This window comes from Anolis sagrei, chromosome 1, assembly GCF_037176765.1.
Source record: "Anolis sagrei isolate rAnoSag1 chromosome 1, rAnoSag1.mat, whole genome shotgun sequence".
Lineage (NCBI taxonomy): Eukaryota > Metazoa > Chordata > Lepidosauria > Squamata > Dactyloidae > Anolis > Anolis sagrei.
This window is the reverse complement of record NC_090021.1, coordinates 246,175,910-246,197,733: the sequence shown is the minus strand read 5'-3', so window position 1 is coordinate 246,197,733 and position 21,824 is coordinate 246,175,910. Positions and strand designations below refer to the sequence as shown.

The 21,824-nt window shown below is 43.1% G+C and overlaps 1 protein-coding gene across 1 annotated transcript; it reads right to left on the bottom strand.

Moving 5' to 3' along the window:
- Positions 1–1,244: 1,244 nt before the first annotated feature.
- On the bottom strand, positions 1,245–6,226 carry LOC132770931 (pleckstrin homology-like domain family A member 2). Its single transcript, XM_060768365.2, has 2 exons — positions 5,545–6,226; positions 1,245–1,678 (listed from the first exon to the last, which is right to left on the bottom strand). The coding sequence occupies exon 1, from the start codon at positions 6,081–6,083 to the stop codon at positions 5,550–5,552; it is 534 nt and encodes a 177-aa protein (XP_060624348.2). The 5' UTR covers positions 6,084–6,226; the 3' UTR covers positions 1,245–1,678; positions 5,545–5,549.
- Between the last annotated feature and the right edge of the window lie 15,598 nt (positions 6,227–21,824).

Genomic DNA, 21,824 nt, shown 5'->3' with positions numbered 1-21,824 from the left:
TGTGTATACATGTGCACATACAAGTTGCCTGTTGACTGCGGTGACCCTATTTTGCTGGCCAAAAAATGTGATTTGAGAGATTCTTCCTCTGAAATACAGTCTACAACACCTGCTATTCCTTGGCAGTACTGCACCTAAGTACTAAACAGACTCTGCTCAGCTTCCAAAATGAGAGAAGATCTGGTGCATTCATGGTATTTGAGATATTGAGACTTTACCTCTAATCCCAAATTTGCAAGTGCTTTACATTAATTATACACATGAAAGTGCACAGCATGTAATTCACATAAATGGGATGCTGGGATTTCCCTCTAGTAAGCTTTTAGAATGAGGATAACAGGGACAAAGGCTTGATCTAAATCAGCGTTTCTCAACCTGGGGGTCGGGAGCCCTGGGGGATCGCACGTGGGTGTCAGATGGGGTTGCCAAAGACCATCAGAAAACACAGTATTTTCTGTTGGTCATGGGGGTTCTGTGTGGGAAGTTTGGCCCAATTCTATCATTGGTGGGGTTCAGAATGCTCTTTGATTGTAGGTGAACTATAAATCCCAACAACTGCAACTCCCAAATGTCAAGGTCTGTTTTCCCCAAACTCCACTAGTGTTTACATTTGGCCATATTGAGTATCAGTGCCACGTTTGGTCCAGATCCATCACTGTTTGAGTCCACAGTGCTCTCTGGATGTAGGTGAACTACAACTCTAAAACTCTGTTGGTCATGGGACTTGTGTGCCAAGTTTGGTTCAATTCCATCATTGGTGGACTTCTGAATGTTCTTTGATTGTAGGTGAACCATAAATCCAGGCAATTACAACTCCTAAAGGACAAAATCAATCCACCAGTATTCAAACTGGGGTATATTGGGTATTTGTGCCAAATTTTGTCCAGGGAACGAAAATACATCCTGCATATCAGATATTTACATGACAACTCATAACATTAGCAAAGTTATAAAGTAGCAACGAAAACAATGTTATGGTTGGGGGTCACCACAACATGAGGAACTGTATTAAGGGATCGTGACATAAGGAAGGTTGAGAACCACTGATCTAAATGCTCATTTCCCTTTGAGCATTTAGATCAAGCCAGCCTACTGTGGAAAGTTTGGATTAGTGCAAGCTAGCAAATTTTCCTGTTAATAGATTGTCCAGATGAGCACATCTCACTGCTGTGTCAGATTTCTGAGAGTGCGATTCAGCATTTCATTACAATTGTGGAGAGATTCACATCAGACATTTGGTAAAATAAAGTGAACATTTCACATAATTTATTTGGAATGGCCACATCAAAGGAAAAAAAGCAACATAAAGACAGGTGCTCCTTTGAAAAGCAGTAATCAAAAATAAATACAAAAGACAGATCCTACAAATAATATAAATTATGTTCTTTTCCCCATCTGGAGAAGTTGAGCAGTCTTTGCATTTTATAAATAGAAAATGAAACAGTAGTTTGCAAGCTGGTCTCCTTTTCTGTTCGCCAGACGGTGTGTTTTCTAAGTCTCTTTGGTCAGTAAATGCCTTTCAGTAAAGACTTGACTATTCTGCTCAGCAGCATCAAATCTGATGAAATCTAGGCAGCTTTTGGCACCCGGCTTTGCTTTCCTTCATTGGTACCTTCTTCCAGTGCAAATGAATCCCAGTCCAAGGCACTTGGTCTTGTTTGCCATCCAAAGCTAAGTTCTAGAGGAAGAGAAAAGTAGAAAACCATCAAGGAAATGAAAGTGAATACATTTTGTTATGGAAGGCTTTCATAGCTGGAATCACTTGGTTGCTGTGAGTTTTCCGGGCTGTATGGCCATGTTTGAGAAGCATTCTCTATTGACATTTCACCCACATCTATGGCAGGCATTCTCAGAAGTTGTGAGGTCTTTTGAAAACTAGGCAAGTGAAGTTTATATTTCCGTGGAATGACCAGGGTGGGAGAAAGAACTCTTGTCTGCTTGAGGCAGGTGTGAATGTTGCAATTGGCCGCCTTTATTAGCATTGAATGACCTTGCAGCTTCAAAGACTGGCTGATTCCTGCCTGAGTTGTTAGCTGGTCCCGATATACATTCACACCTTCCTCAAGCAGACAAGAGTTCTGCCTCTTACACTGGATAGTCCACAGACTGCCTAGTTTCCATCAGACCTCACCACCTGTCACGGATGTGGGTGAAACATCAGGAGAGAATGCTTCTGGAACATGGTCCTACAGTCCAGAAAACTCATAGCAACCCAGTGAATACATTTTCCTCAAAGAAAACTATTGACTGTGCCCCCATTTTCTGATCAAATGAAGTTTTCACTAGCCACAGTCCTTTACCATCATGCTTTCCTCCAAAGCCTTGTATGTGTAACAAACAGCAGGGAACTTGTGCCCCTCAAGAAGTTGTTGACATCGGAGTCCCCGCATCATCCCATTATGAGCAACGTAAATCGGGAGTGATGTGAGTTGCAGTCTAACATTATCCAGAGGATCACAAGTTGCTTACCCTGCACTAAATTATCACAAAAATGACATGCAAGGCAATGCTGATTTTTGATTCAAGGTCCATTGAGCTCAGTGAGATTTCCTCCTTCGTAAGCCAGTGGTCTGAGCACTGGGCTATGACTCTGGAGATCAGGGTTCAAATCTCCACATGGCCATGTAAACCCACTAGGGCAGGCATGGGCAAACTTTGGCCCTCCATGTGTTTTGGACTTCAACTCCCACATTTCCTAATGGCCTTAGGCCCCTTCCTTTTCCCCCCTCAGCTGCTTCAGCTTGCTGAACTCGAAACCCCCCCCCCTTTGTTCCTTAAGTGCTTAGAAGAGTCCCTTTGTTCTCTCTCCACATCCAGTGTAAGTTTCTTTTAACATTGCAGAGAAAGGATTTCCACTATGTTGGAACAAAAGCACGCACCACATGGCTAGTCTAGTTCAGGCTATGTGGCAGGAAGAGGATGTCTGAATCATCTTGTTTTCTCCATAAAAGGAGTCTGTTTGTACCAGTACAGCTCTGTAAGCCACTTGCACCAAGGAACACTGGCTTCGGGAACATCTACGTGTGGGTCCTAGCTCCCCCCCCCCCCCCCCCCGGCAAGGATCAACCTTTCTCTGTACAGTCTCTCTTTCACCAGTCATCCCCATCCAACTGCAACAAGGTGGGTTTTCCAGGCTGTATGGCCATGTTCCAGAAGCATTCTCTCTTGACGTTTCACCCACATCTATGGTAGGCATCCTCAGAGGTTATGAGTGTTGGAAACTAGGCAAGTGGAGTTTATATCTCTGTGGAATGTCCAGAGTGGGAGAAAGAACTCTTGTCTGCTTGAGGCAAGTGTGAATGTTGCAACTGGCCATTTTTATTAGCACTGAATGGCCTTGCAGCTTCAAAGACTGGCTGCTTCCTGCCTGGAGGAATTCTTTGTCAGGAGGTGTTAGCTGTCTGGAATTCCCCTATTTTTTCCTGTAAGGTTATTTCCTGTCTGGATTTCCCCTATTGTTGAGTCTTGCTATTTATTTACTGATTTTAGGGTTTTTAAAATACTGGTAGCCAGATTTTGTTCATTTTCATGGTTTCCTCCTGTCTGTTGAAATTGCCCACATGCTTGTGGATTTCAGTGGCTTCTCTGTGTAGTCTGACATGGTAGCCGTTAAGAGTGCTGGGCCACTCCAGTTGTGCTCTCAAGTCAATGGAAAGCGGCAACCTGTATTGGCCTAACTGGGGGTGTGTGTTTGTGTGCAAGATCCCTCCATGCACAATCTACTCCCTCTGGGTTATTATCACAACCAAGAACATTTGCAGCTGAGCACCACAAGCACATCCATGAATAGTAAGGTGAGCAAGTCCTGGAACACACTTCTGCTTTAGTTTGTAATTGCAAACACCTCACACCCAATGAGTTAGGAAACACCACTGTATCTGCATACATTGATTATTCATTTCATATCCATCAGTGCAGAGCAACAGTCCAAGATCTTGCAGGAAACCGCCCAACGAAGGATTCCCCCACGCAGGAAGCAGCCAGACCTTGGAACTGCAAGGCCATTAAATACTAATCAAGGTGGCCAATTGCAGCATTCACATCTGCCTCAAAAAGATAAAGAATTCTTTCTCCCACCTTGGACATTCCACAGACATATAAACCCCATTTTCCTAGTTTCCAACAGACCTCACAACCTCTGAGGAGGCACGCCACAAATGCAGGCAAAACGTCAGGAGATAATGCTTCTGGAACATGGGCATACAGCCTTGAAAACTTACAACAATCTTGGAGTTGTTTCTTTGGATGACAACTCCCAATGCCGCTTGTGCTATGATGGGATTCTGGCTCTAGCTAGACCAGGCAGGGACAAACTTCGGCCCACCAGGTGTTTTGGACTTCAACTCCCAGAATTCCTAACAGACTGTTAGGAATTCTGGGGAGTTGAAGTCCAAAACACCTGGAGGGCTGAAGTTTGCTATTCTATGGAACTGTGGCTGTTTCAGGTCAACAGGTCTTTAGCCTTCCCTACTGGAGTCCATCCTGGTGCCTTCCCACCCTCCCAGGGCGCCTTGTCTTGAGCCATGGCAGGTGGTCCAGGGGCACCAGCAGACTGCAGGCACTGTACAGAGACACTTTCTGGAACACCTCAGCAAGTGAGAGTCCAAAAGCGGCAGGCTCAAACCCAGAACCTCAATCAATGGCTGATACCAAATGAGAGACTCCATCCTGGGCACACAGGAAACTGGGGAACTTGGAAGACGCTAAACAGACTGTGCCCTGGCACCACGAGATGCAGAGCCAACCTTAAAAGATGGGGCCACAAAGTGGAATCCATGACATGTGAGTGTGGAGATGAGCAAACCGCAAACCACCTCCTACAATGCAACCTGAGCTCTCCCACATGCACAATGAAGGACCGGTGATGATATGATAGCTGGGTCCGGAAGCTCTGAGCGTTACAGAGATGCCTCAAAGGCGGCTGTGAATAAGGGAAGAGAGGGGGCAGAGTGAGAGCGGGGAGAGCGAAGGAAGGATAGAAAGGAGGAGATGGTAAGGGTTAGGACAAGGGGCTATGGTTGGGGTTACAGTAAGGGCTTGGCTTACAATACGGTTCAGGGCTAGGGTTTCACTGTTAAAGAACTCTTCCATTCCTTCTATGTTCTCTGTCTCCGGCCTGGCTTACATTAGCTAAGTCTCTCTTGCGCAAACAGTGCTCCAGAAGGAGCGATGCGGCATCTCTGTAGCGGACCCAGCTATCATACTATTGTATTGTCGAAGGCTTTCATGGCTGGAATCACTGGGTTTTCGGTCAGACCTCACAACCTCTGAGGATGCTTGCCATAGATGCAGGATTAACGTCAGGAGAGAATGCTTCTAGAACATGGCCATATAGCCCGAAAAAACCTACAACCTATCGTACTATTACCGGTGCACCTTCTTATAGTATCATCAGAAGCACTCCAAGTGGCCAGCTACTGGTCAAAGGAATGGAATGCCAAGTTTGGAAACTTTGTGTGTGTGTGCGTGTGTGTGTTTTAATGCGATGCAACTGTTTGGTTCGCTCCTGACACGATAAATAAATAACCGGGCGGAGCAGCTCACCTTGGTCATGAAGAGGCGCGGGCGAGCCTGGGCCGGCGCGTGGGGGCCTGGGCGTAGGGCGCGCGCTCGGGCTCCCTCCTCTGCGGGGCCTTCCGGGCCTTCCCTCCTTCCTCCTCCTCCTCCTCTCCCTCTTCCCCTTCTTCTTCTCCCTCTTTCTGCCGCCGGCTCCTGAAGTCCCGGAGGGCGCGCTTGTTCTGGAAGTCGATGAGGGCGAGGGTGATGGAGGCGTTCCAGCAGCTCTCCCCGGGGCAGCGGAAGTCGATCTCCCTCCGGTCTTTGGTGACGATGGTGAAGTAGATGTACTTGCCGGTCCGCTCCACGCAGTCCACCTTCTGGATGGCGCCGAAGCGCAGCTCCTTCCCGCCGCTGCCCTCCGGCGAGAAGAGGCTCAGCCCGTCCGCCCGCAGCTCCGCCCGCTTCTTCTTCCACAGCTGCAGCAGGCTGGCGCTCCGCTTCTCCAGCTCCCCCGCCCGCAGCACGCCCGCCGAGCCAGGAAGAGGAGGAGCGGCCCCCGAGGGAGGCAGCACGGGGCCCTTCATGCTCACCGAGGCGTCTCCCGCTGCGCAGCCACGGAACAACCCACTCCGCTCTCCCTCTGGGACTGGCAGACCTGGCACGCGGGGAGAAGCCTTTATAGCCTTCTGAGCGCTCTCCAAGCCCCGCCCCCGGCCAGGCACACAAACCACGCCCCTCTAAACTGGCCCCGCCGCCCACCGCCCCCGCGAAGTGCCCCCTCCCCCGGAATGATTCTGCCCTTCTCCCTCGCGCCGGATGTTTCCGCCTGGGTGGGGCCGGGTTCATCCAGGCTGGGTGTGCGCAGTCGCTGCCAAGACATCAACGCAGCCTTTGGATTCCCTTATATTATCACCATGACCCAGCCGTGGGTTCTTTGGACGGCTACGAAGACTGAAAAGGCCGCCCTTTGTTTCACTCGGCACAAGCGACAGGAGAGAACAAAGCGCTGTCCTTGGTGGCCTTTTTGCCCTGACTGCCCCCACTGGGTCCCGACTTCCCAACGCCACATCATCATAGAGTTGGAAGAGAGCGCGTGGCCCATCCAGTCCAACCCCATTCGGCCAAGAGGCAGGATAATCGCATTCAAAGCACCCCCGACAGATGGCCGTCCAGTCTCTGTTTAAAAGCTCCAAAGAAAGAGCCTCCACTGAACTATACATCCCAGAAACTACAACTCGCATATCTCAAGGTCTATTTTCCCCCAAGAGCGCCTCAAGAGCGCCCCTGGGCAAAATCAACTATACTGCAAATGCTTACTTTGCGTAATGGGTTGAGCTGCCCCTGCCTCCACCACACTCTGAAAGTTCCACTCCTGAACACCTCTCACAGGAAGTTCTTCTTAATGTTCAGGTGGAATCTTCTTTCCTGAAGTTTGAAGCCATCGTCCTAGTCTCCAGGGCAGCAGAAAACAGGCTTGCTCCCTCCTCCCTATGACTTCCCCTCACATATTTATACATGGCCATCATGTTTCCTCTCAGCCTTCTCTTCTGCAGGCTAAACATGCCCACCTCTTTAAGCCACTCCTCATAGGCCTTGTTCTCCAGACCCTTGATCATTCTAGTCATTCTCCTTTGGACACATTCCAGCTTGGCAACATCTCCCTTCAATTGTGGTGCCCAGAATTGGACACAGTATGCCAGGTGTGGTCTAACCAAGGTGGAATATTGGTAGCTGAATGTCGGAATAGACTTGGCTGGAAGGCTTTGCATTTATATTTGTGACAACTCCATCTGCGCTGCCATACAATGCAGATTGAACTGCATTGGAGTGGACTATAACAGGCATGGGCAAACTTTGGCCCATCAGGTGTTTTGGACTCCCAACTCCCACAATCCTAACATCCAGTAGACTGCTAGGAATTGTGGGAGTTAAAGTCCAAAATGCCTGGAGTGCCATAGTTTGCCCATGCCTGATCTACACGGCTATATAATCCAGTTCAATCTGCATTTTCATGGATGGGGCCCCAGTCATGCATGCCTGGCATCACCCCAGTCATTTTCTTCTTTTCTTCTCTTCCCCAGTTTTTAAATCTAACTTTTAACAGAAAATACACAAGTAAAAAAAAGCCAATGCCCATACAAACATAAACATACTTGAACAACATTTTCTAGCATTTACATAATTACACAATTTGTCTCATACAACCTATGTTATATTATTATATTTGCCACTTTTTCTTTTAACAGAGACTCAAAGTGGCAAACATTGCTAATAAACTTTATTATAAAACTTAAAAGACTATAAACATTAAACTAGAATTAAACCAAACACTAAAAACAGTTCAAACCATTAAAAACCTACACCTCTAAACACAAATTTGAAATACATACAGTAGAGTCTCATGATCCGACCTTTGCTTATCCGATAGACAGTCTTATCTGACGCACCCTTTTTCCTCAGCATTTCCCCTTCAATTAAAGGAACGCTCTCCAACTCTCCATTTCCAATAAGCGAAAAAGGCAAGAGGAGGAAGAGAAGGAGGAGGGAAGAAAGGGGAAAAGAGGCAGGACCAGAAGTGGAAGCATCCTCCCTTCTTCCCTCTGTGATTTCCACACTCCTCTTCCGCATCCGGGCACTTCCTGCTGGTCTGCTCTAGCCCCAAGGCATTGCCTTGCCTTACCCCTTTGAGTCTATGTTGTTAGTATTCTAGGTGTCTAGCATTGCGTTGGATGTGTAAAAGTAGGAGGCTTCGTATTATCTGACATTTTTGTTTGTTTGATGTTCTGCTTCCCATTTATGTTGGATAAGCGAGACTCTACTGTATATACATAAATTAATTTTTACAAAGGATTTCCTGCTTCGCTTTTTTCTGCCACCTTATATGTTTCATCATCAGTTTTCTGGCTCAGACAACAAGGGTAGCTTGCTTGGCAGTCCTTTCCCACAAGGGCTATCGAAATATTTATGAGAATCCCCAACCAGAATAGGAATCAGGCAACCAATGTGCAGAGATACACATATTTTAATATTGGAGCTCAAAGAAAGTTATTATGAGTTGTGTATCATTGATAGTTGTATCAGACATAGCTATACTTAATCTCCCTTTTAAAACCATCGGAGTTGGGGAGGGGAAAGTGGATGACAATTTATGCACAGTCCTTGTAAGGCGGGGTAGCATTTGCATGAGTACAAGCTTAGGTGTGTGGCCTTGTTGGCTTGGGAGTTGTTAGTATATGCAAATGAAATTGTAGTTGGAAAGGGTTGCAAGAGCCATCTAGTATAACTCCCTGCCAACATAAAAAACTCCCAAAAGATACTCATTCAGCCTTAATTTAAAAATTAGGAGGGGCCACCATCTTCTCAGGCAGTCCATTCAATTGTTGAGTAGGTCTTACAGTCAAGAGGTTTCCCCTAATGTTTAGGTGGATTTTCTTTTCTTTAATTACAATCGGTTGGTTCATGTTCTTGTTTCCAGAGCAAGTATAGGCAAACTTGGGCCCACCAGGTGTTTTGGACTCCAACTCCCACCATTCAGGCCTCTTCCTTTTCCTGACTGAAGGGGGAAATTAAGGGGCCTGAGGTCCCTTAGGAATGGTGGGAGTTGAAATCCAAAACACCTGAAGGGCCCATGTTTGCCATGCCTGTTCTAGAGAGACAGAAAACAAACTCACTTCATCTTCTACATGACATCCCTTCAAATATCTAAGCTGGCTGTTGTTATCACCTCTCAATCTTTTCTTCTTCAAGGTAAAAATACTCAACTCCTGAAGGTGCTTCTCATAGGCTTTGGTGTACAGACTTTTTATCATCTTCTCATCTGGACATGTGTCACTTCACAAATATCACAAATATCCACAGTACTCAGAATGGTCACAGAATTCTATACATATTTACAAGTTGATGTAATGGTTTTACAGAACTATTTTGCACTTGCAAACGGATATAACCACTGGCCAGCAAAGATCTATTTCATTTTAGTCTGTGTGATGCGTTTCTATTTCATTTTAGTTTGTGTTATAAGTTATCCATGTGTGCTGAAAGAAATGTATAGCTGAATCACACATGACAGGAATAAACTGACTATGTATGTCAATGCTATCATTTCTAAATTTTTTTCACTTTTGTGAGAGAGGTTGCAGAAATTGCCACCCCAGATCATACTGAAATTATGATGATCTTTGGTATTCTCCTTGTGATGTCTATGGCATTGCCACCCTGATGCATGACAGGAAGTTGCTGCTAACTGTGAGAGAAATAAGGTTCAACACTGTGAAAGCCATGCACTGCATGGCTATCAGCCTCCTCCCAATAGACTCAAATAAAGGAAAAGCTTCATAAGAACCACCACTTCTTTTAATGTTTTCCCATCAACAGCAAGTGCATCTCTCTGGGCAGCTAAACAGGAAATCCCAAATGGATGGCCCCCAGCAGGGTCTGCCTTGAGAGGCAAACCAAGAATGGGTAACCTGGGAGTCCCTGAATAGACTCAGAAGTGGAGTAGGCAGATCAAAAGACAACCTGGCAAAATGGTACTACCGAGAAGAATCCTCCACCTTGTGTGACTGTGGAGCAGAACAAGCAACCCTGTATGTCTATCCACAATGCCCTGCCTCATGCACAGAGGAAGACAATGCGGACAAAGACAAAGCTACAGACAATGCCGTCGCCGTTTTTGGTCTAAAATTATTTTGCTGCTTGTGCTTCCTCTATTTTATCAGTTTTATGCTTATTTATGCAATACTTTTGACACAAAATAAATAAATAAATAAATTCTAAATATTACAAATGCAAATTTTTCATATGGGTCTGGAAAGAAATCTTTTTCAAATTAAGATTTGACGTCTACTTAGCAATGACATTAGTAAGGGGAGAACCATGTCTTCCAACTCACAGATTGCAAATAGGAAATGCTAAAAACCACAAAATCTAAGGCCAGGTTGTTTTAAAGGATTAAGTGTCCTCTCTGGAATTTGTTACGAATTTGTGTTGCTTTCCTCATCCCTCTTTTCCTCACAGTTCCCTGCTGGCTCCTGCTCTCTTTCAGCAAAGATTTCCGGTTTCCCTCCCTTGTGCCTTGAAAGTCCATTATCTCTGCGACAACAAGGCTGCTCTCTATCAGTCGGTCGCAGCCTTGGACTCTTCCCAAGTTTTGCTCAACAGCTGGGCTGGGAGACAGAGGAGGCCTCTTTTAATGTAAAGGCCATTAGTAAGAATTCCTTTCTTACAGGAAACCTGACATGATTTCACTTTGATTTAGTAACATCTATCTGATGAAAGACAGACATTCTGTTCTCTGAGGACACTCCATGGGGACAGTATCACCTTGCTGGGAACTAAAAAAAGGGAAAATCAGGGGGGAGGGGGAGGTAGAAGAGTCTAGCAGGACTCTTGTTTATTTTTGCACAAGCATTCATGGATATTGGATGGGTGACACTTGGCTTGACAGCAGTACAAGTGACAGGGATCAAGGAGTCTTAGTGGACCAAAAGCTGAACATAATTCAACAGTGTGATGCAACAGGTAAAAAAAAATCAATGCTTTGCTTTTGTGTTCCTGCATGACAGTGAGTTGGACTGGATGGCCCTTTTAAACCCCTTCTAAACTGTCCTTATATCCCAGAATCTGATCCCAGATTATTTGCTTATCCCACATTATATGGCAGTGAAGACTCTTATAATCCAGTTCAAAGCAGATAATCTGGGATCAGATCCTGGGATATAAGGACAGTGTGGAAAGGACCTTGGTCTCTTCCAACTTTATGAGTCTATGATTTCAATCCACATCTTCAGATGCATAGATGGAGGTAATATAAAACTTTGGGTATATTACCAGTTTCACAGTTTTGCGGGTGCAATCAGAATTTATTATTTAATAGGATACAGAGACCAAGATCCTACATTACAGAGTACTTCCACCCGCCTGGTTCTGACCATGAAGCAGCAACTAGATTCAGCTCTGGTGAGGAGGGTGAGAAGTGAAAGTACACACTTAGCAGGTCTTGAAACAGAGGTGAGATGGACATATTTCAGGAGTGCTTTAACTCCTACATGGTAAGGGGTTGGATTAGATGGCCCTGGTGGTCCCTTCCAGCTTTAAGTTACTATGATTTTATGTTTTAGGTGTTAAGCTGGTGCCCTGCTGATACTGGTGGATTCTAGGGGCCGCAGTGGGGCAATGGGTTAAACCCTTGTGCCGCTGAACTGCTGACCTGAAGGTTGGCTGAACTGATCAGAAGGTTGGCAGTTCGAATCCCTGAGATGGGGTGAGCTCCTGTCTGTAAGCTCCAGCTCCTGTTGGCCTAGCAGTTAAAAAACATGCAAATGTGAGTTGATAAATAGGTACCGCTTCAGTGGGAAAGGGCAAAGAGATGCTCCAAGCCATCTTGCCAGTCACACAACCAGGAAGTAACAATGCAGGCTTCTTGGCTTGAAAATGGAGAATAAAGCACCTCCCCAGAGCCAGAGATGTGTACCGCCTCCAGAAGCCAGAAATGACAGAAGAAGCCTCTGCTTTTGTTTGTGTTTGTCTGTCCCATTATATATGATTGTAAAGGCACTGAATGGTTGCCTATGTATGTAAATGTTGTAATCTGTACCGAGTTCTCAAGGGGAGAACAGCGGAATATAATAAAGTCTATTATTATTATTATTATTATTATTATTATTATTATTATTATTATTATTATTACAACAAGATGAGTCCACAGCAGACACTCTGCTGGTTGTTGTATTGGATCACACATCGGACACTTCCCAAGTGTCTAGGACTGTGTGATGTACCGGCAAATAATGCGTGCAGATCCCAGAAAGGTGGCCTTCTGCAGCTGGCAGATGGTAATTTTAGGCACTGCACCCAGTGTGCCGATCACCTCTGGGACCACTTTTACTGGCTTGTGCCAGAGTCTTTGCAATTATGATGATGATGATGATGATGATGATGATGATTGCTCCCATCAGGCCCAGTTGGCATAATCAATGGTTACATATGAGTAGTTCAACAACTTATGAAAGGCTGCAGGTTTTCCACTCTTGTTTTTCACTGGATTGTTATATTATTCATTGAAGAAGAAATGAATGCTCTTTCAGAACTTTTGAGAACTTGTCTTTCGGACTACATACTTCCAAATCCTCCAGACTGGGAACTCTATGATACATAGTCCAAAAATATAGTAAAATTCCCCAAAACATTTAAGATATATTCCAAGACCTCTTGTGAATGCCTGAAACCACAAACCCTATATTTCAGACTATGATTGATTACATAAACTTAACCCACACAGTTAATGGGAGCTTGGAAATACTACAGTACTTTCCTTGGCCAGGAAGTTATTCCCTACCTTCCTTCTCTACCAATTCATGTTGTTACCACACGGATAGGGGAACCAAGCCACTTACAAGAAGTGAAAGGTCAACTTCTGATCCAAGCATACCAGAGAATCACGCTGAGAAGGACTGAAAGATGCCCACTATCATTTCTAGTTTTTTGACAATTGTGACTACAGATAACTGAGACTGCAGAAGGCAAACCTGCAAATGAGGAAGTCTTGCCATATAGTTTTTCCAAAGTTCTGTTCATTAGTGCCATTTTATTTGCGGACTCTGCTTACTTGAAGTTGACAACGCAAGCTACTGCTGCTTCAAGAGCAGCCCACCAGAAGTCTCTTTTGGATCAGTTAAAACTCAGCTGATTTTAGTACCAAAGTTATAAGAATGATTGCTACCTTAAGCACTGCTATTCCAGGCGGATTATTTTATGAATGGGCATAAGAGAAGAGAAAAAAAGGTTTTGTCTGTAGAAAGAGAATTGCACCATTATGACAATAAAGAAACAATGACAAAAAGCAGTGCAAATGACAAGAAGGGAGTCTAAACAAACACCGGGCTTGCAAGAATATGCCTGTTTGTTTGCTTATACCTTGTCCTAGCTGGAAGGGGGAAATTATATCGCAGTTGTCTCAGCTGACATACATACTTGTTTCTGAATGTGTACGTTCAAGATTATTGTTTCCCAGGATCTCACTCAACTGGCCCTTTTATAACTCCTGTCATTTTTGTTGATGCTTCTCAGACTTTAAAATGGCTTTGATGCTAGATGAATCAGCAATGGAAATATTTCTAAGACATCGGCAAGGAAATAACTACCATATTTACTGCTTTCCCACATTCTGTGTGTCTCACTGTGGGAGGGAAAATCAACATGATACTTGTTCTCTTGGGGTGCATCTACACTGTAGCATTAATGCCGTTTGACATCACTTTAGCTGCCATGGCTCAATGCGATGTGATCATGAGAGTTGTAGTTTTACAATGTCTTTAGCCTTCTCAGCCAAGACTACTGATGCTTATCAAACTACAAATCCTAGGATTCCATAGTATTGAGCCATGGCAGTTAAAGTGGTGTCAAACTGCATTGATGCCACAGTTTGGATGCACCTTAAATTTCTAATTCTGTTTGGGGAGACTGTGAGTGTTAATCTACCTAGTGTAATACTTAAAACTACATAAAATTAACATAGAAAGCTGATAGAAATTGAGAGGAAATGTGGCTTTGATGGAATTAAAACATCATCACTGACTACCCAGTCAATGAAATCATACTGGAAAGTTTGAATCTGTTATGGGCATTGCAAATAGTTCCTTTGTCATTATTCTGATTCATGCTCTTACAAAAGAGTGTTCGGATCCTCAGATGAAAATTTAAGGTAGTTCATAGGAAGAGAGTTTGCTGTCCCCTTTTGTCACTTGTAATCACTGGGACCTCCGCAAAAGCCTCTGAGTATTTGAGGGCGTTTCAGGGCAATCTGTGATACAGAGGGGAAATGACAACGTTTATCTCAGAGCTCTCACTTGGAGCCAGAGCCTGTGGAATCCAGAGCCCTGCCATGTTTTTTAAAAGTATAATTAATCTCCTTTTACAGAAACTGGCGCCCCCTGCATTCATGGTACAACATATATGGTTTCACTTAACCATGGTTTCAATTATTCACGTAAAACCTCCAGTAGAAGATATACACACTTCTTTGTTGGAGCATGCAAGGAATCAGTGACTGTGTGTGTGTCAACTGTAAAATAAGATGCAATGGAACTGATTGGTTGGACAATGCCTGGGGAGCAGGCTGAGCCTGGGACTTTTGGTTACTGTTACATTTTTGTTCAGGCTTTAGCTATACAGGTACAGAGAGAAGCACTGAGAGAAGCAGAGAGAGACAGAGTTTGGAGTGTGCAGAGTTTGGAGTGAGCTGCTGAAGGAATTTATCCACATGGACAAAGAAAGACCATTTTGGATCTCTCATAAAAGGACATTATGTGAGTTGGTGCAACTGATCACATTATACATATGTTGTTTTCAACTACGAAAAGTAAATTACTTGTTCTTGACTGTTCACCTGCATGGCATATTTTCTTTCTCTGACAAGATAGTGTGTGGGCTGATTCAACGTTAAATACATGTGGTTTATTTTATATTATGCCACATTCTAGATATCTCCATGGTTTATTTCATTGAAAATAATATTGTACACGACAATTATTTGCCCTTTCATATATCCATATGACATCTGGGAACATACCGTATCTTCCATGCATATGATCATGCCATAATTTAAACCAGTTCTGGTGTTGGTTTGAAAGATGCATCTAAAAAGTTAGAGCGTGCCATTCAACATTTCACAGATGAACACAGGGTCACGAGAGGCCAAGCAACATTGAAGTGTGATCAAGATGGCAAAAAGTAATGCTGGAGAACACACAAGTAGGAGAGGCTGCAGCACTTTGCTTTTGCCCAGACCCATGTGGAAGAAGAACATTTTACTCTTTTCTCTCCTCTGTTGAGTTATTAGAATACTTTGAACATAGCTTGCAGCAATTGAAGTAAGCAGAGGAGGAAGGGAGGAAATTGGAAGAAAAGAGAGAAATTTGTGCACCATGGTTCAAAACTGCATCATCCCAAAGCAATTCCCTCACTCACACTGCAGATCTCCCATCGCTTGGAGCATCTCCTCCAAGTTTGATGTGGCTCCTGGAGGCTATTTGCAATTGTAGCAATGGTGCCACATTTATGAATACCTAGCATATCTGAATATGGAGCAGTTACAGATCTGTTACTGCAGACTATGAATCTGTATCTGCAGTGCAGGGAAGCAACCTTCTTATCTTACTTTTTATTAATAAGAAATGATTTTAAAACAGCTTATCCACCAGTTTCAGCACCCTACTATTGGACTCTTGTATTATAAACAAGGAGACTTAAAGATTTCATAGTTGATGTGGAAATCAGCCTTGCATTGTATGTTAATGAGTGGGTGGCAAAAATTAAGTTATCATTTCCCAAGTAATCTCTCTCTCTCTCTGATTACTTAATGAAGATAGTATATAGATGAGTGATTGTGTGCATATTTGTTTGGTGAATCCAGTAAAGAGAGTAGCGTCACCATGAGTCCACATGGGAAAAGTTGGATATTTGTTAAGACTTAAAGGAAATGGTGAAGGTTTATTTGCCTAGACTGTGGGAAATTTCCTCACTACTTAAGCAGAATACGCATTAAGCAGAACCATTAAATAATTTAGACTACCATTACACTAATATTTATCTGACAGACATGTGTTTCCTCTAAGCAGTCTTTAAATGTTTTTACGTTATTGTTACATCACCGTGTCCTATGCAAGTCTTTTAGTGGGAAGAAACAAAGCATTTCCAGTAAGATTTTATAGTAAAAGCACATATTTATGCATTGATTAAACATTAGGAACATTAAGATCCTTACACAAAGGCATCTAAGAACACTTAGGATCTCTAAATATGGAAGAATAATCCTTGTTACAGCTTTTTTCACTACAGGAATGGCTCTCCAGAGCTTGTTGGCCTTCACCTCCAAGCAGTCCTGGCCAGCCATGATCTATGTCAAATGCTGGAAGTTGTAGCTCAACATTTGCTTGATTCTCAGCATAACACATATAAATCAATGTGTAAGTATGAAGCTATGTAAGGGCTGAGATATGGAATTATTAGACATAACTATGATGGGGAAATGAAATTTCAAATGAAATTTAATAAATATATAATGGATATCAACATGGTAACTTCTGTCAATGCAACTCCTCAAAACCTGATTTTAAAACCAGTTAGTGCCCCCACCAAAGGGTTTCCATGAACCCACACTTGTATAAAGACTCCAAGGAGAAGGTCCCTCGGACTGCCTGTTTTCCACATATCTCATAACCAGAAAGGCACCTGAGATGCTCTTTCCCAGTGGCCTGATCTACAGCACCTTGGAAACTCTTTAGTTGGGGCATTTTCATCCTGAAAATGTATTTTTTTGGGTGGGGGGAGAATGCCATTGTGATGCGTAGCTATTGATAAAGCTTCATCAGTGTAGTTAATGATGCAGGACTTTGTCCACAGTGTTTACCAATTTAGTAATTTAAAAGATGCATCCGGTAAACGACTGTAATTCACTTAATTTTGACCAAGCAAGTCTTAAGTCTAATATTTATATTAGCTTCTGCCAATGAAAGTCACTCCACTTTGCATGTTTCCATTTATGTATACTATACATGTAATATACTTTGCATATTTAAGATTAACTATGTTTCAGATTAAATTAAATTATTGTCAATAGATATTTTTGCATGTTATTTTTTACCTTGGTTTGTTTTGTATCTGTTGATTTCAAATGAAATTTAATAAATATATAATTATGAAAATGAAATAAATATTTAGGCAACACCTTCTCTTAAACTATATTCAATTTCAACCAGTGATCAGACTTCTCTATTCTAGACAGTGTTTTAAATGCAGCCAGCTCTCCACATTTGCACACAACTTCAAGCACAGCTTTATGGTCAACTTTCGCTGCAAACTGAGCATAGAGTCACAATGGAGGGCCTAGAGATTCCTAGTGAGAATATTTTAATCAAATCCCCGAATAATAAAATCTGCAAAAAGTCAAACCTACAAATGTGGTGGGCCAGCTGTTTATTAGAAGCCAACTTTGCGGCTGCCCCACAAAGTTGGATTACTGGTTCTTCTCACTGAGTTTGACAACTGAAACTACAAAATCAATGCATCCCCAATTTTAAGAGGTTATAAAGTGTGGGTGGTTTTAACATAGGTGGATAAATTCAGCAGACAGACTCTACAGAAATTAATACAGAAGCCTCACACTTATGCGTGGTCTTCTGTTTGAAGAGTGTGACTGACAAATTATAATACTTAATACTTCCCTTCTCCAAGGACCCACATGATAATGTGAAAGTGGACTGTATTGTCCTGCCAAATGGTCGTACCATAGCATGGCAAGGGGGAGGGACTACCAGGGCCATCTAGTCCAACTCGTGACAAGTCACAATGCACAATGAGATACTCCCAGAAGATGGACAGCCAACCTGTGTTTAAAGATCTCCAAAGAATGAGAATCCACCATCTTCCAAGGCAGTCTGTTCAACCACCAAACAGCAGTTATAGTCAGAAAGTCAGAATACTTCGGTGAAATTTCTTTTCTTATAATTTCAATCCATTGAGCTGTGTTCTAGACTTTGGAGTGGAGAGACTCCTGTCACTCACCACCCCCGTTTCTCGAGATAATTGGTCATGTAAACTGGCTACTTATCATTTCTCTATTCACTCTTTGTTACTTGGAAAAGCAACTTTATTATTGATGTAGCTGTCAAAATCCTGTCCGTCTTTTGCATAATTTCAATAATCTTCTTTCTTTTCTTTTTGAATAAGTGTATTTCCCTTCCCTTGGGAACTTGCGTGTTTATATTTAAACCTAGGAATGTTCCCTATCTCTCTGAAAGCAGGGCTCCTCTGCAACATTCATTTGGGGTAGGGAAGCTGTTTCCCACCAAATGTTGTTGAACTATAACTCACATGAGCTCCAGCAGCATAGCCACTGGTGGGTTGTGATGATAAATGCAGCCCTGTTTTGTAGAAAATGTAATTGTAGAATTGAGAAGATCCCAAGAATCACCTAGTCTCTAAGGTAGGACATCTTCAACTGAAGCATACCTTGGAAATATCCATCCAACCTCTATTTTAGAACATCCTTGGAGAGGCCATCAATTCCTTGAGGCAAGTTGCTCCACTGTTGAACAGCTCATGCCATCAGGAGTTATTTTCCCCCCTAGTATTCAGTCAAAACCTTCCTTTTAGCAATTGGAAGCTATTGCTCTGTGTCATGTCTTCTATCTTGTTTCATCTCTGTGACAACCTTTTGTGAATTTCAAGTTGGCTATCATCAGTCAGATTACTGTAGAGATGTCTGCAAACTTTTGCTACTATAAGGGCAGTACAAAAGTCTTACACCATGACATTTACATTATCTTACTCTATTTACTTTATTTTGAAATTTACCAGTAGCTTCTGCATTTCCCACCCTTGGCTTATACTTGAGTAAGTTTTCCAAGTTTTTTGTGGTATATGCCTGTACCTTGGGAAGTCTGATCTGGCCATAGTGGTCCATGCTCTGGTTACATCCTGAATAGACTACTGCAATGCAATCTATGTGGGGTTGCCTTTGAAGATTGTTCAGAAATTTCAATTAGTCCAAAGGGCGGCAGACAGGTTACTTACTGGAGCGACATACAGGGAGCATACCACCCCCCTGCTGTGTCAGCTCCACTGGCTGCCAGTCCACTTCTGAGCACAATTCAAAGTGATGGTCTTGACCTATAAAGCCCTATACGCTTCCGGCCCAGCTTACTTGTCCGAATGTATAGCCCTCTACGAACTGCCTCACAGTTTAAGAGCATCCAGGAAGGCCCTGCTCTCAGTCTCGCCAACCTCGCAAATACGCTTGGTGGGGATGAGGGATAGGGCCTTCTTGGTGGTGACCCCACACCTGCAGAACTCGCTCCCCAGCAAGATCAGGTTGGCGTTTTCCCTCTTTTCTTTCAGAAAGAAGGTTAAGTCATGGTTCTGGGACCAGACCTTTGGACAGCAAGCATGACAGCACTTATTGGACTGAAATTGGCTATATGGATTGATGACAAATGTTTTTAATGTGTTTTTAACTCAATGTTCTATTTACTGTTTTAAACTGTTGTTATATTTGTTTATATTTGTATTATCTTGTGGCATCGAATTGTAAGCCGCCCTGAGTTGTCCCTTGGGGGGTGAGAAGGGTGGGAAAAATGTATGAAATAAATAAATAAATAAAATAAGGTGCCTTGGCTTATATTTGGGTTGGCTTATACTTGAGTATATATGGGGTATATCTGAGTAGGCATGGGCTTCAATCATATAGGTTAGTCTTAACTAAAATTGCCCATCTGAAGCAATTACTGAACACTGAATAAACTGCTAGGTCAATCATATTAATTTAATAGGTAAGCTCAAGTTGGATTTCCTAGGGAGATTCAAGTGGGGCATTTATCCATTTCAAAAGATACACTTTATCTTTCTAGGCAAGGATATCAAGCAGTGGCCTCTAGTTGAGGTTAGTTTGGGATTGTGTTCTCAGAAACTTGCCCGAGTAATTAAAAAAGGAAAGGAGAAAAAACCCACCCACAAGATTACATGTGCTGAAAATGAGAATGCAACATCCTGGTCTGACCTGAAAAACACCAAGCTCAGCTACAGGAGTTGCAGCCTGACCACTGCTCTTTGGATGCCCAACAGACTGTCACTTTAGAGCGGGTGCCAACAGCAGGGGCGTGTGTGGCAAAACTGCCCATGGCAACATGGTGGCTGGATTAGTGTGCAGGGTAGCAGTTGAGCCCAGAATTGCCTACGCCTAGGAGAGCAGACAGCCCCACCTCCCTTTTCCCACACTTGGTAGAACAACTTCCCATAGCCAGGAGGGTGGAGAGAGAGTTGTGAGAAGCTCTGCTTTTGTCTTCAGTCTGGTTCATCCAGTAAACTGTGTTTTTGCAAAGTGACAGCACCTCCAAACCGGATTTAAATTGGTTGTCCAATGCCAAAAGCCTGTTTGGGATAAAGGGCAAAGTGAAGGAGGCATTTTTAATTAGTAGGAGTGTTTCTCATCTCCGCTCACGTGCTGCCTCCCTCCCTTCTTTGGCTAATTTCAGCTTGTCTTGTCAGAAGCATCTAAATCATTTTGGTTTGCTGCTGTGTTTCAATGAAAAGTTTGGATCTGTAGGAAGAGCCTGAACCTATAGAACAGGGGTCCTCAAACTAAGGCCTGAGGGCCAGATACGACCCTCCAAGGTCATTTACCCGGCCCTCACTCAACAACAACAATTCTATCTCATCAGCCAAAAGCACGCCCACACTTCCCATTGAAATACTAATCAGTTTATATTTGTTAACATTGTTCTTCATTTTAATTATTGTATTGTTTTAAAGTGTTTTTTGGACTACAAATAAGATATGTGCACTGTGCATAGGAATTCATTCATGCTTTTTTCAAATTATAATCCGGCCCTCCAACAGTTTGAGGGACTGTGACTTGGCCCTATTTTAAAAAGTTTAAGGACCCCTGCTATAGAAACAGCAGCACTTGAATCTGTGATTGGCATCCTGCTGGGATCTTAAACATGTGTAGATTACCCTAAGAAAGCTGATGGACACTTTTATCTGATGCTGAATATCTAGATTCAGTTCATGTTTGTGAAAACATAATTGCACATGGAATGTCACTGTGTATGCATTTTGTGCATATGGGCACACATTTCACAATATACATACAGCTGGGCACTGCACATTGGAGGCACATTTCGTTGGACAACATTGGAATTTATGAATAATGCAGTGTAGCAGAACCACCACATGTTCCATCTCCTCAATGCAGGATCTGGGCCATTTTCTGGAGGAGGCCATATTGTCTGAGGGAAAACTTGGATCACACAGGAAGATGGTGGGCTATGCATTTCTTCCAGGTTCTACAGCAGACGCAGGTAACATGTGACTCAACTGCCACCTGACCTATCCAATGGTGAAAGACCATTGGATTTTCTTGAAAAACAAAATTCAACAGCAATTTGCTGTGGTTAACATCTACGCTGTTTTAAAATGCCAGCTACGTGCACATTTTCTTTCTCCGCCTGTTTATAATTTTTCTCAGCCCAACAGTTTTTCATTTAATTTAAAACATTTCAGTTGTGATGCCACATTCCTTGCCACCAACATGCATAGCATTAGGCATGGTAGACCTATTTCATCTGCAGGACTTTTTATGAATCCAGTTAATTTTATCTCTGTCCAGATTAGTATCTTATCTTAGTTGTCTTGGCATCCTGAGCATGCTTATTGCATTCTTACACAATCGTTATTGCCAGTGCTTAATGTCAGGTTCTTAGCTTATTTATTTATTTATGGTTTTGCGAGCTATTGTGATTCTAATGTGGGAAGAAAGGTAGCATAAA

Coding starts and splice junctions, on each gene's coding strand:
- LOC132770931 (XM_060768365.2), bottom strand. CDS start 6,083: ATGAAGGGCCCCGTGCTGCCTCCCTCGGGGGCCGCTCCTCCTCTTCCT.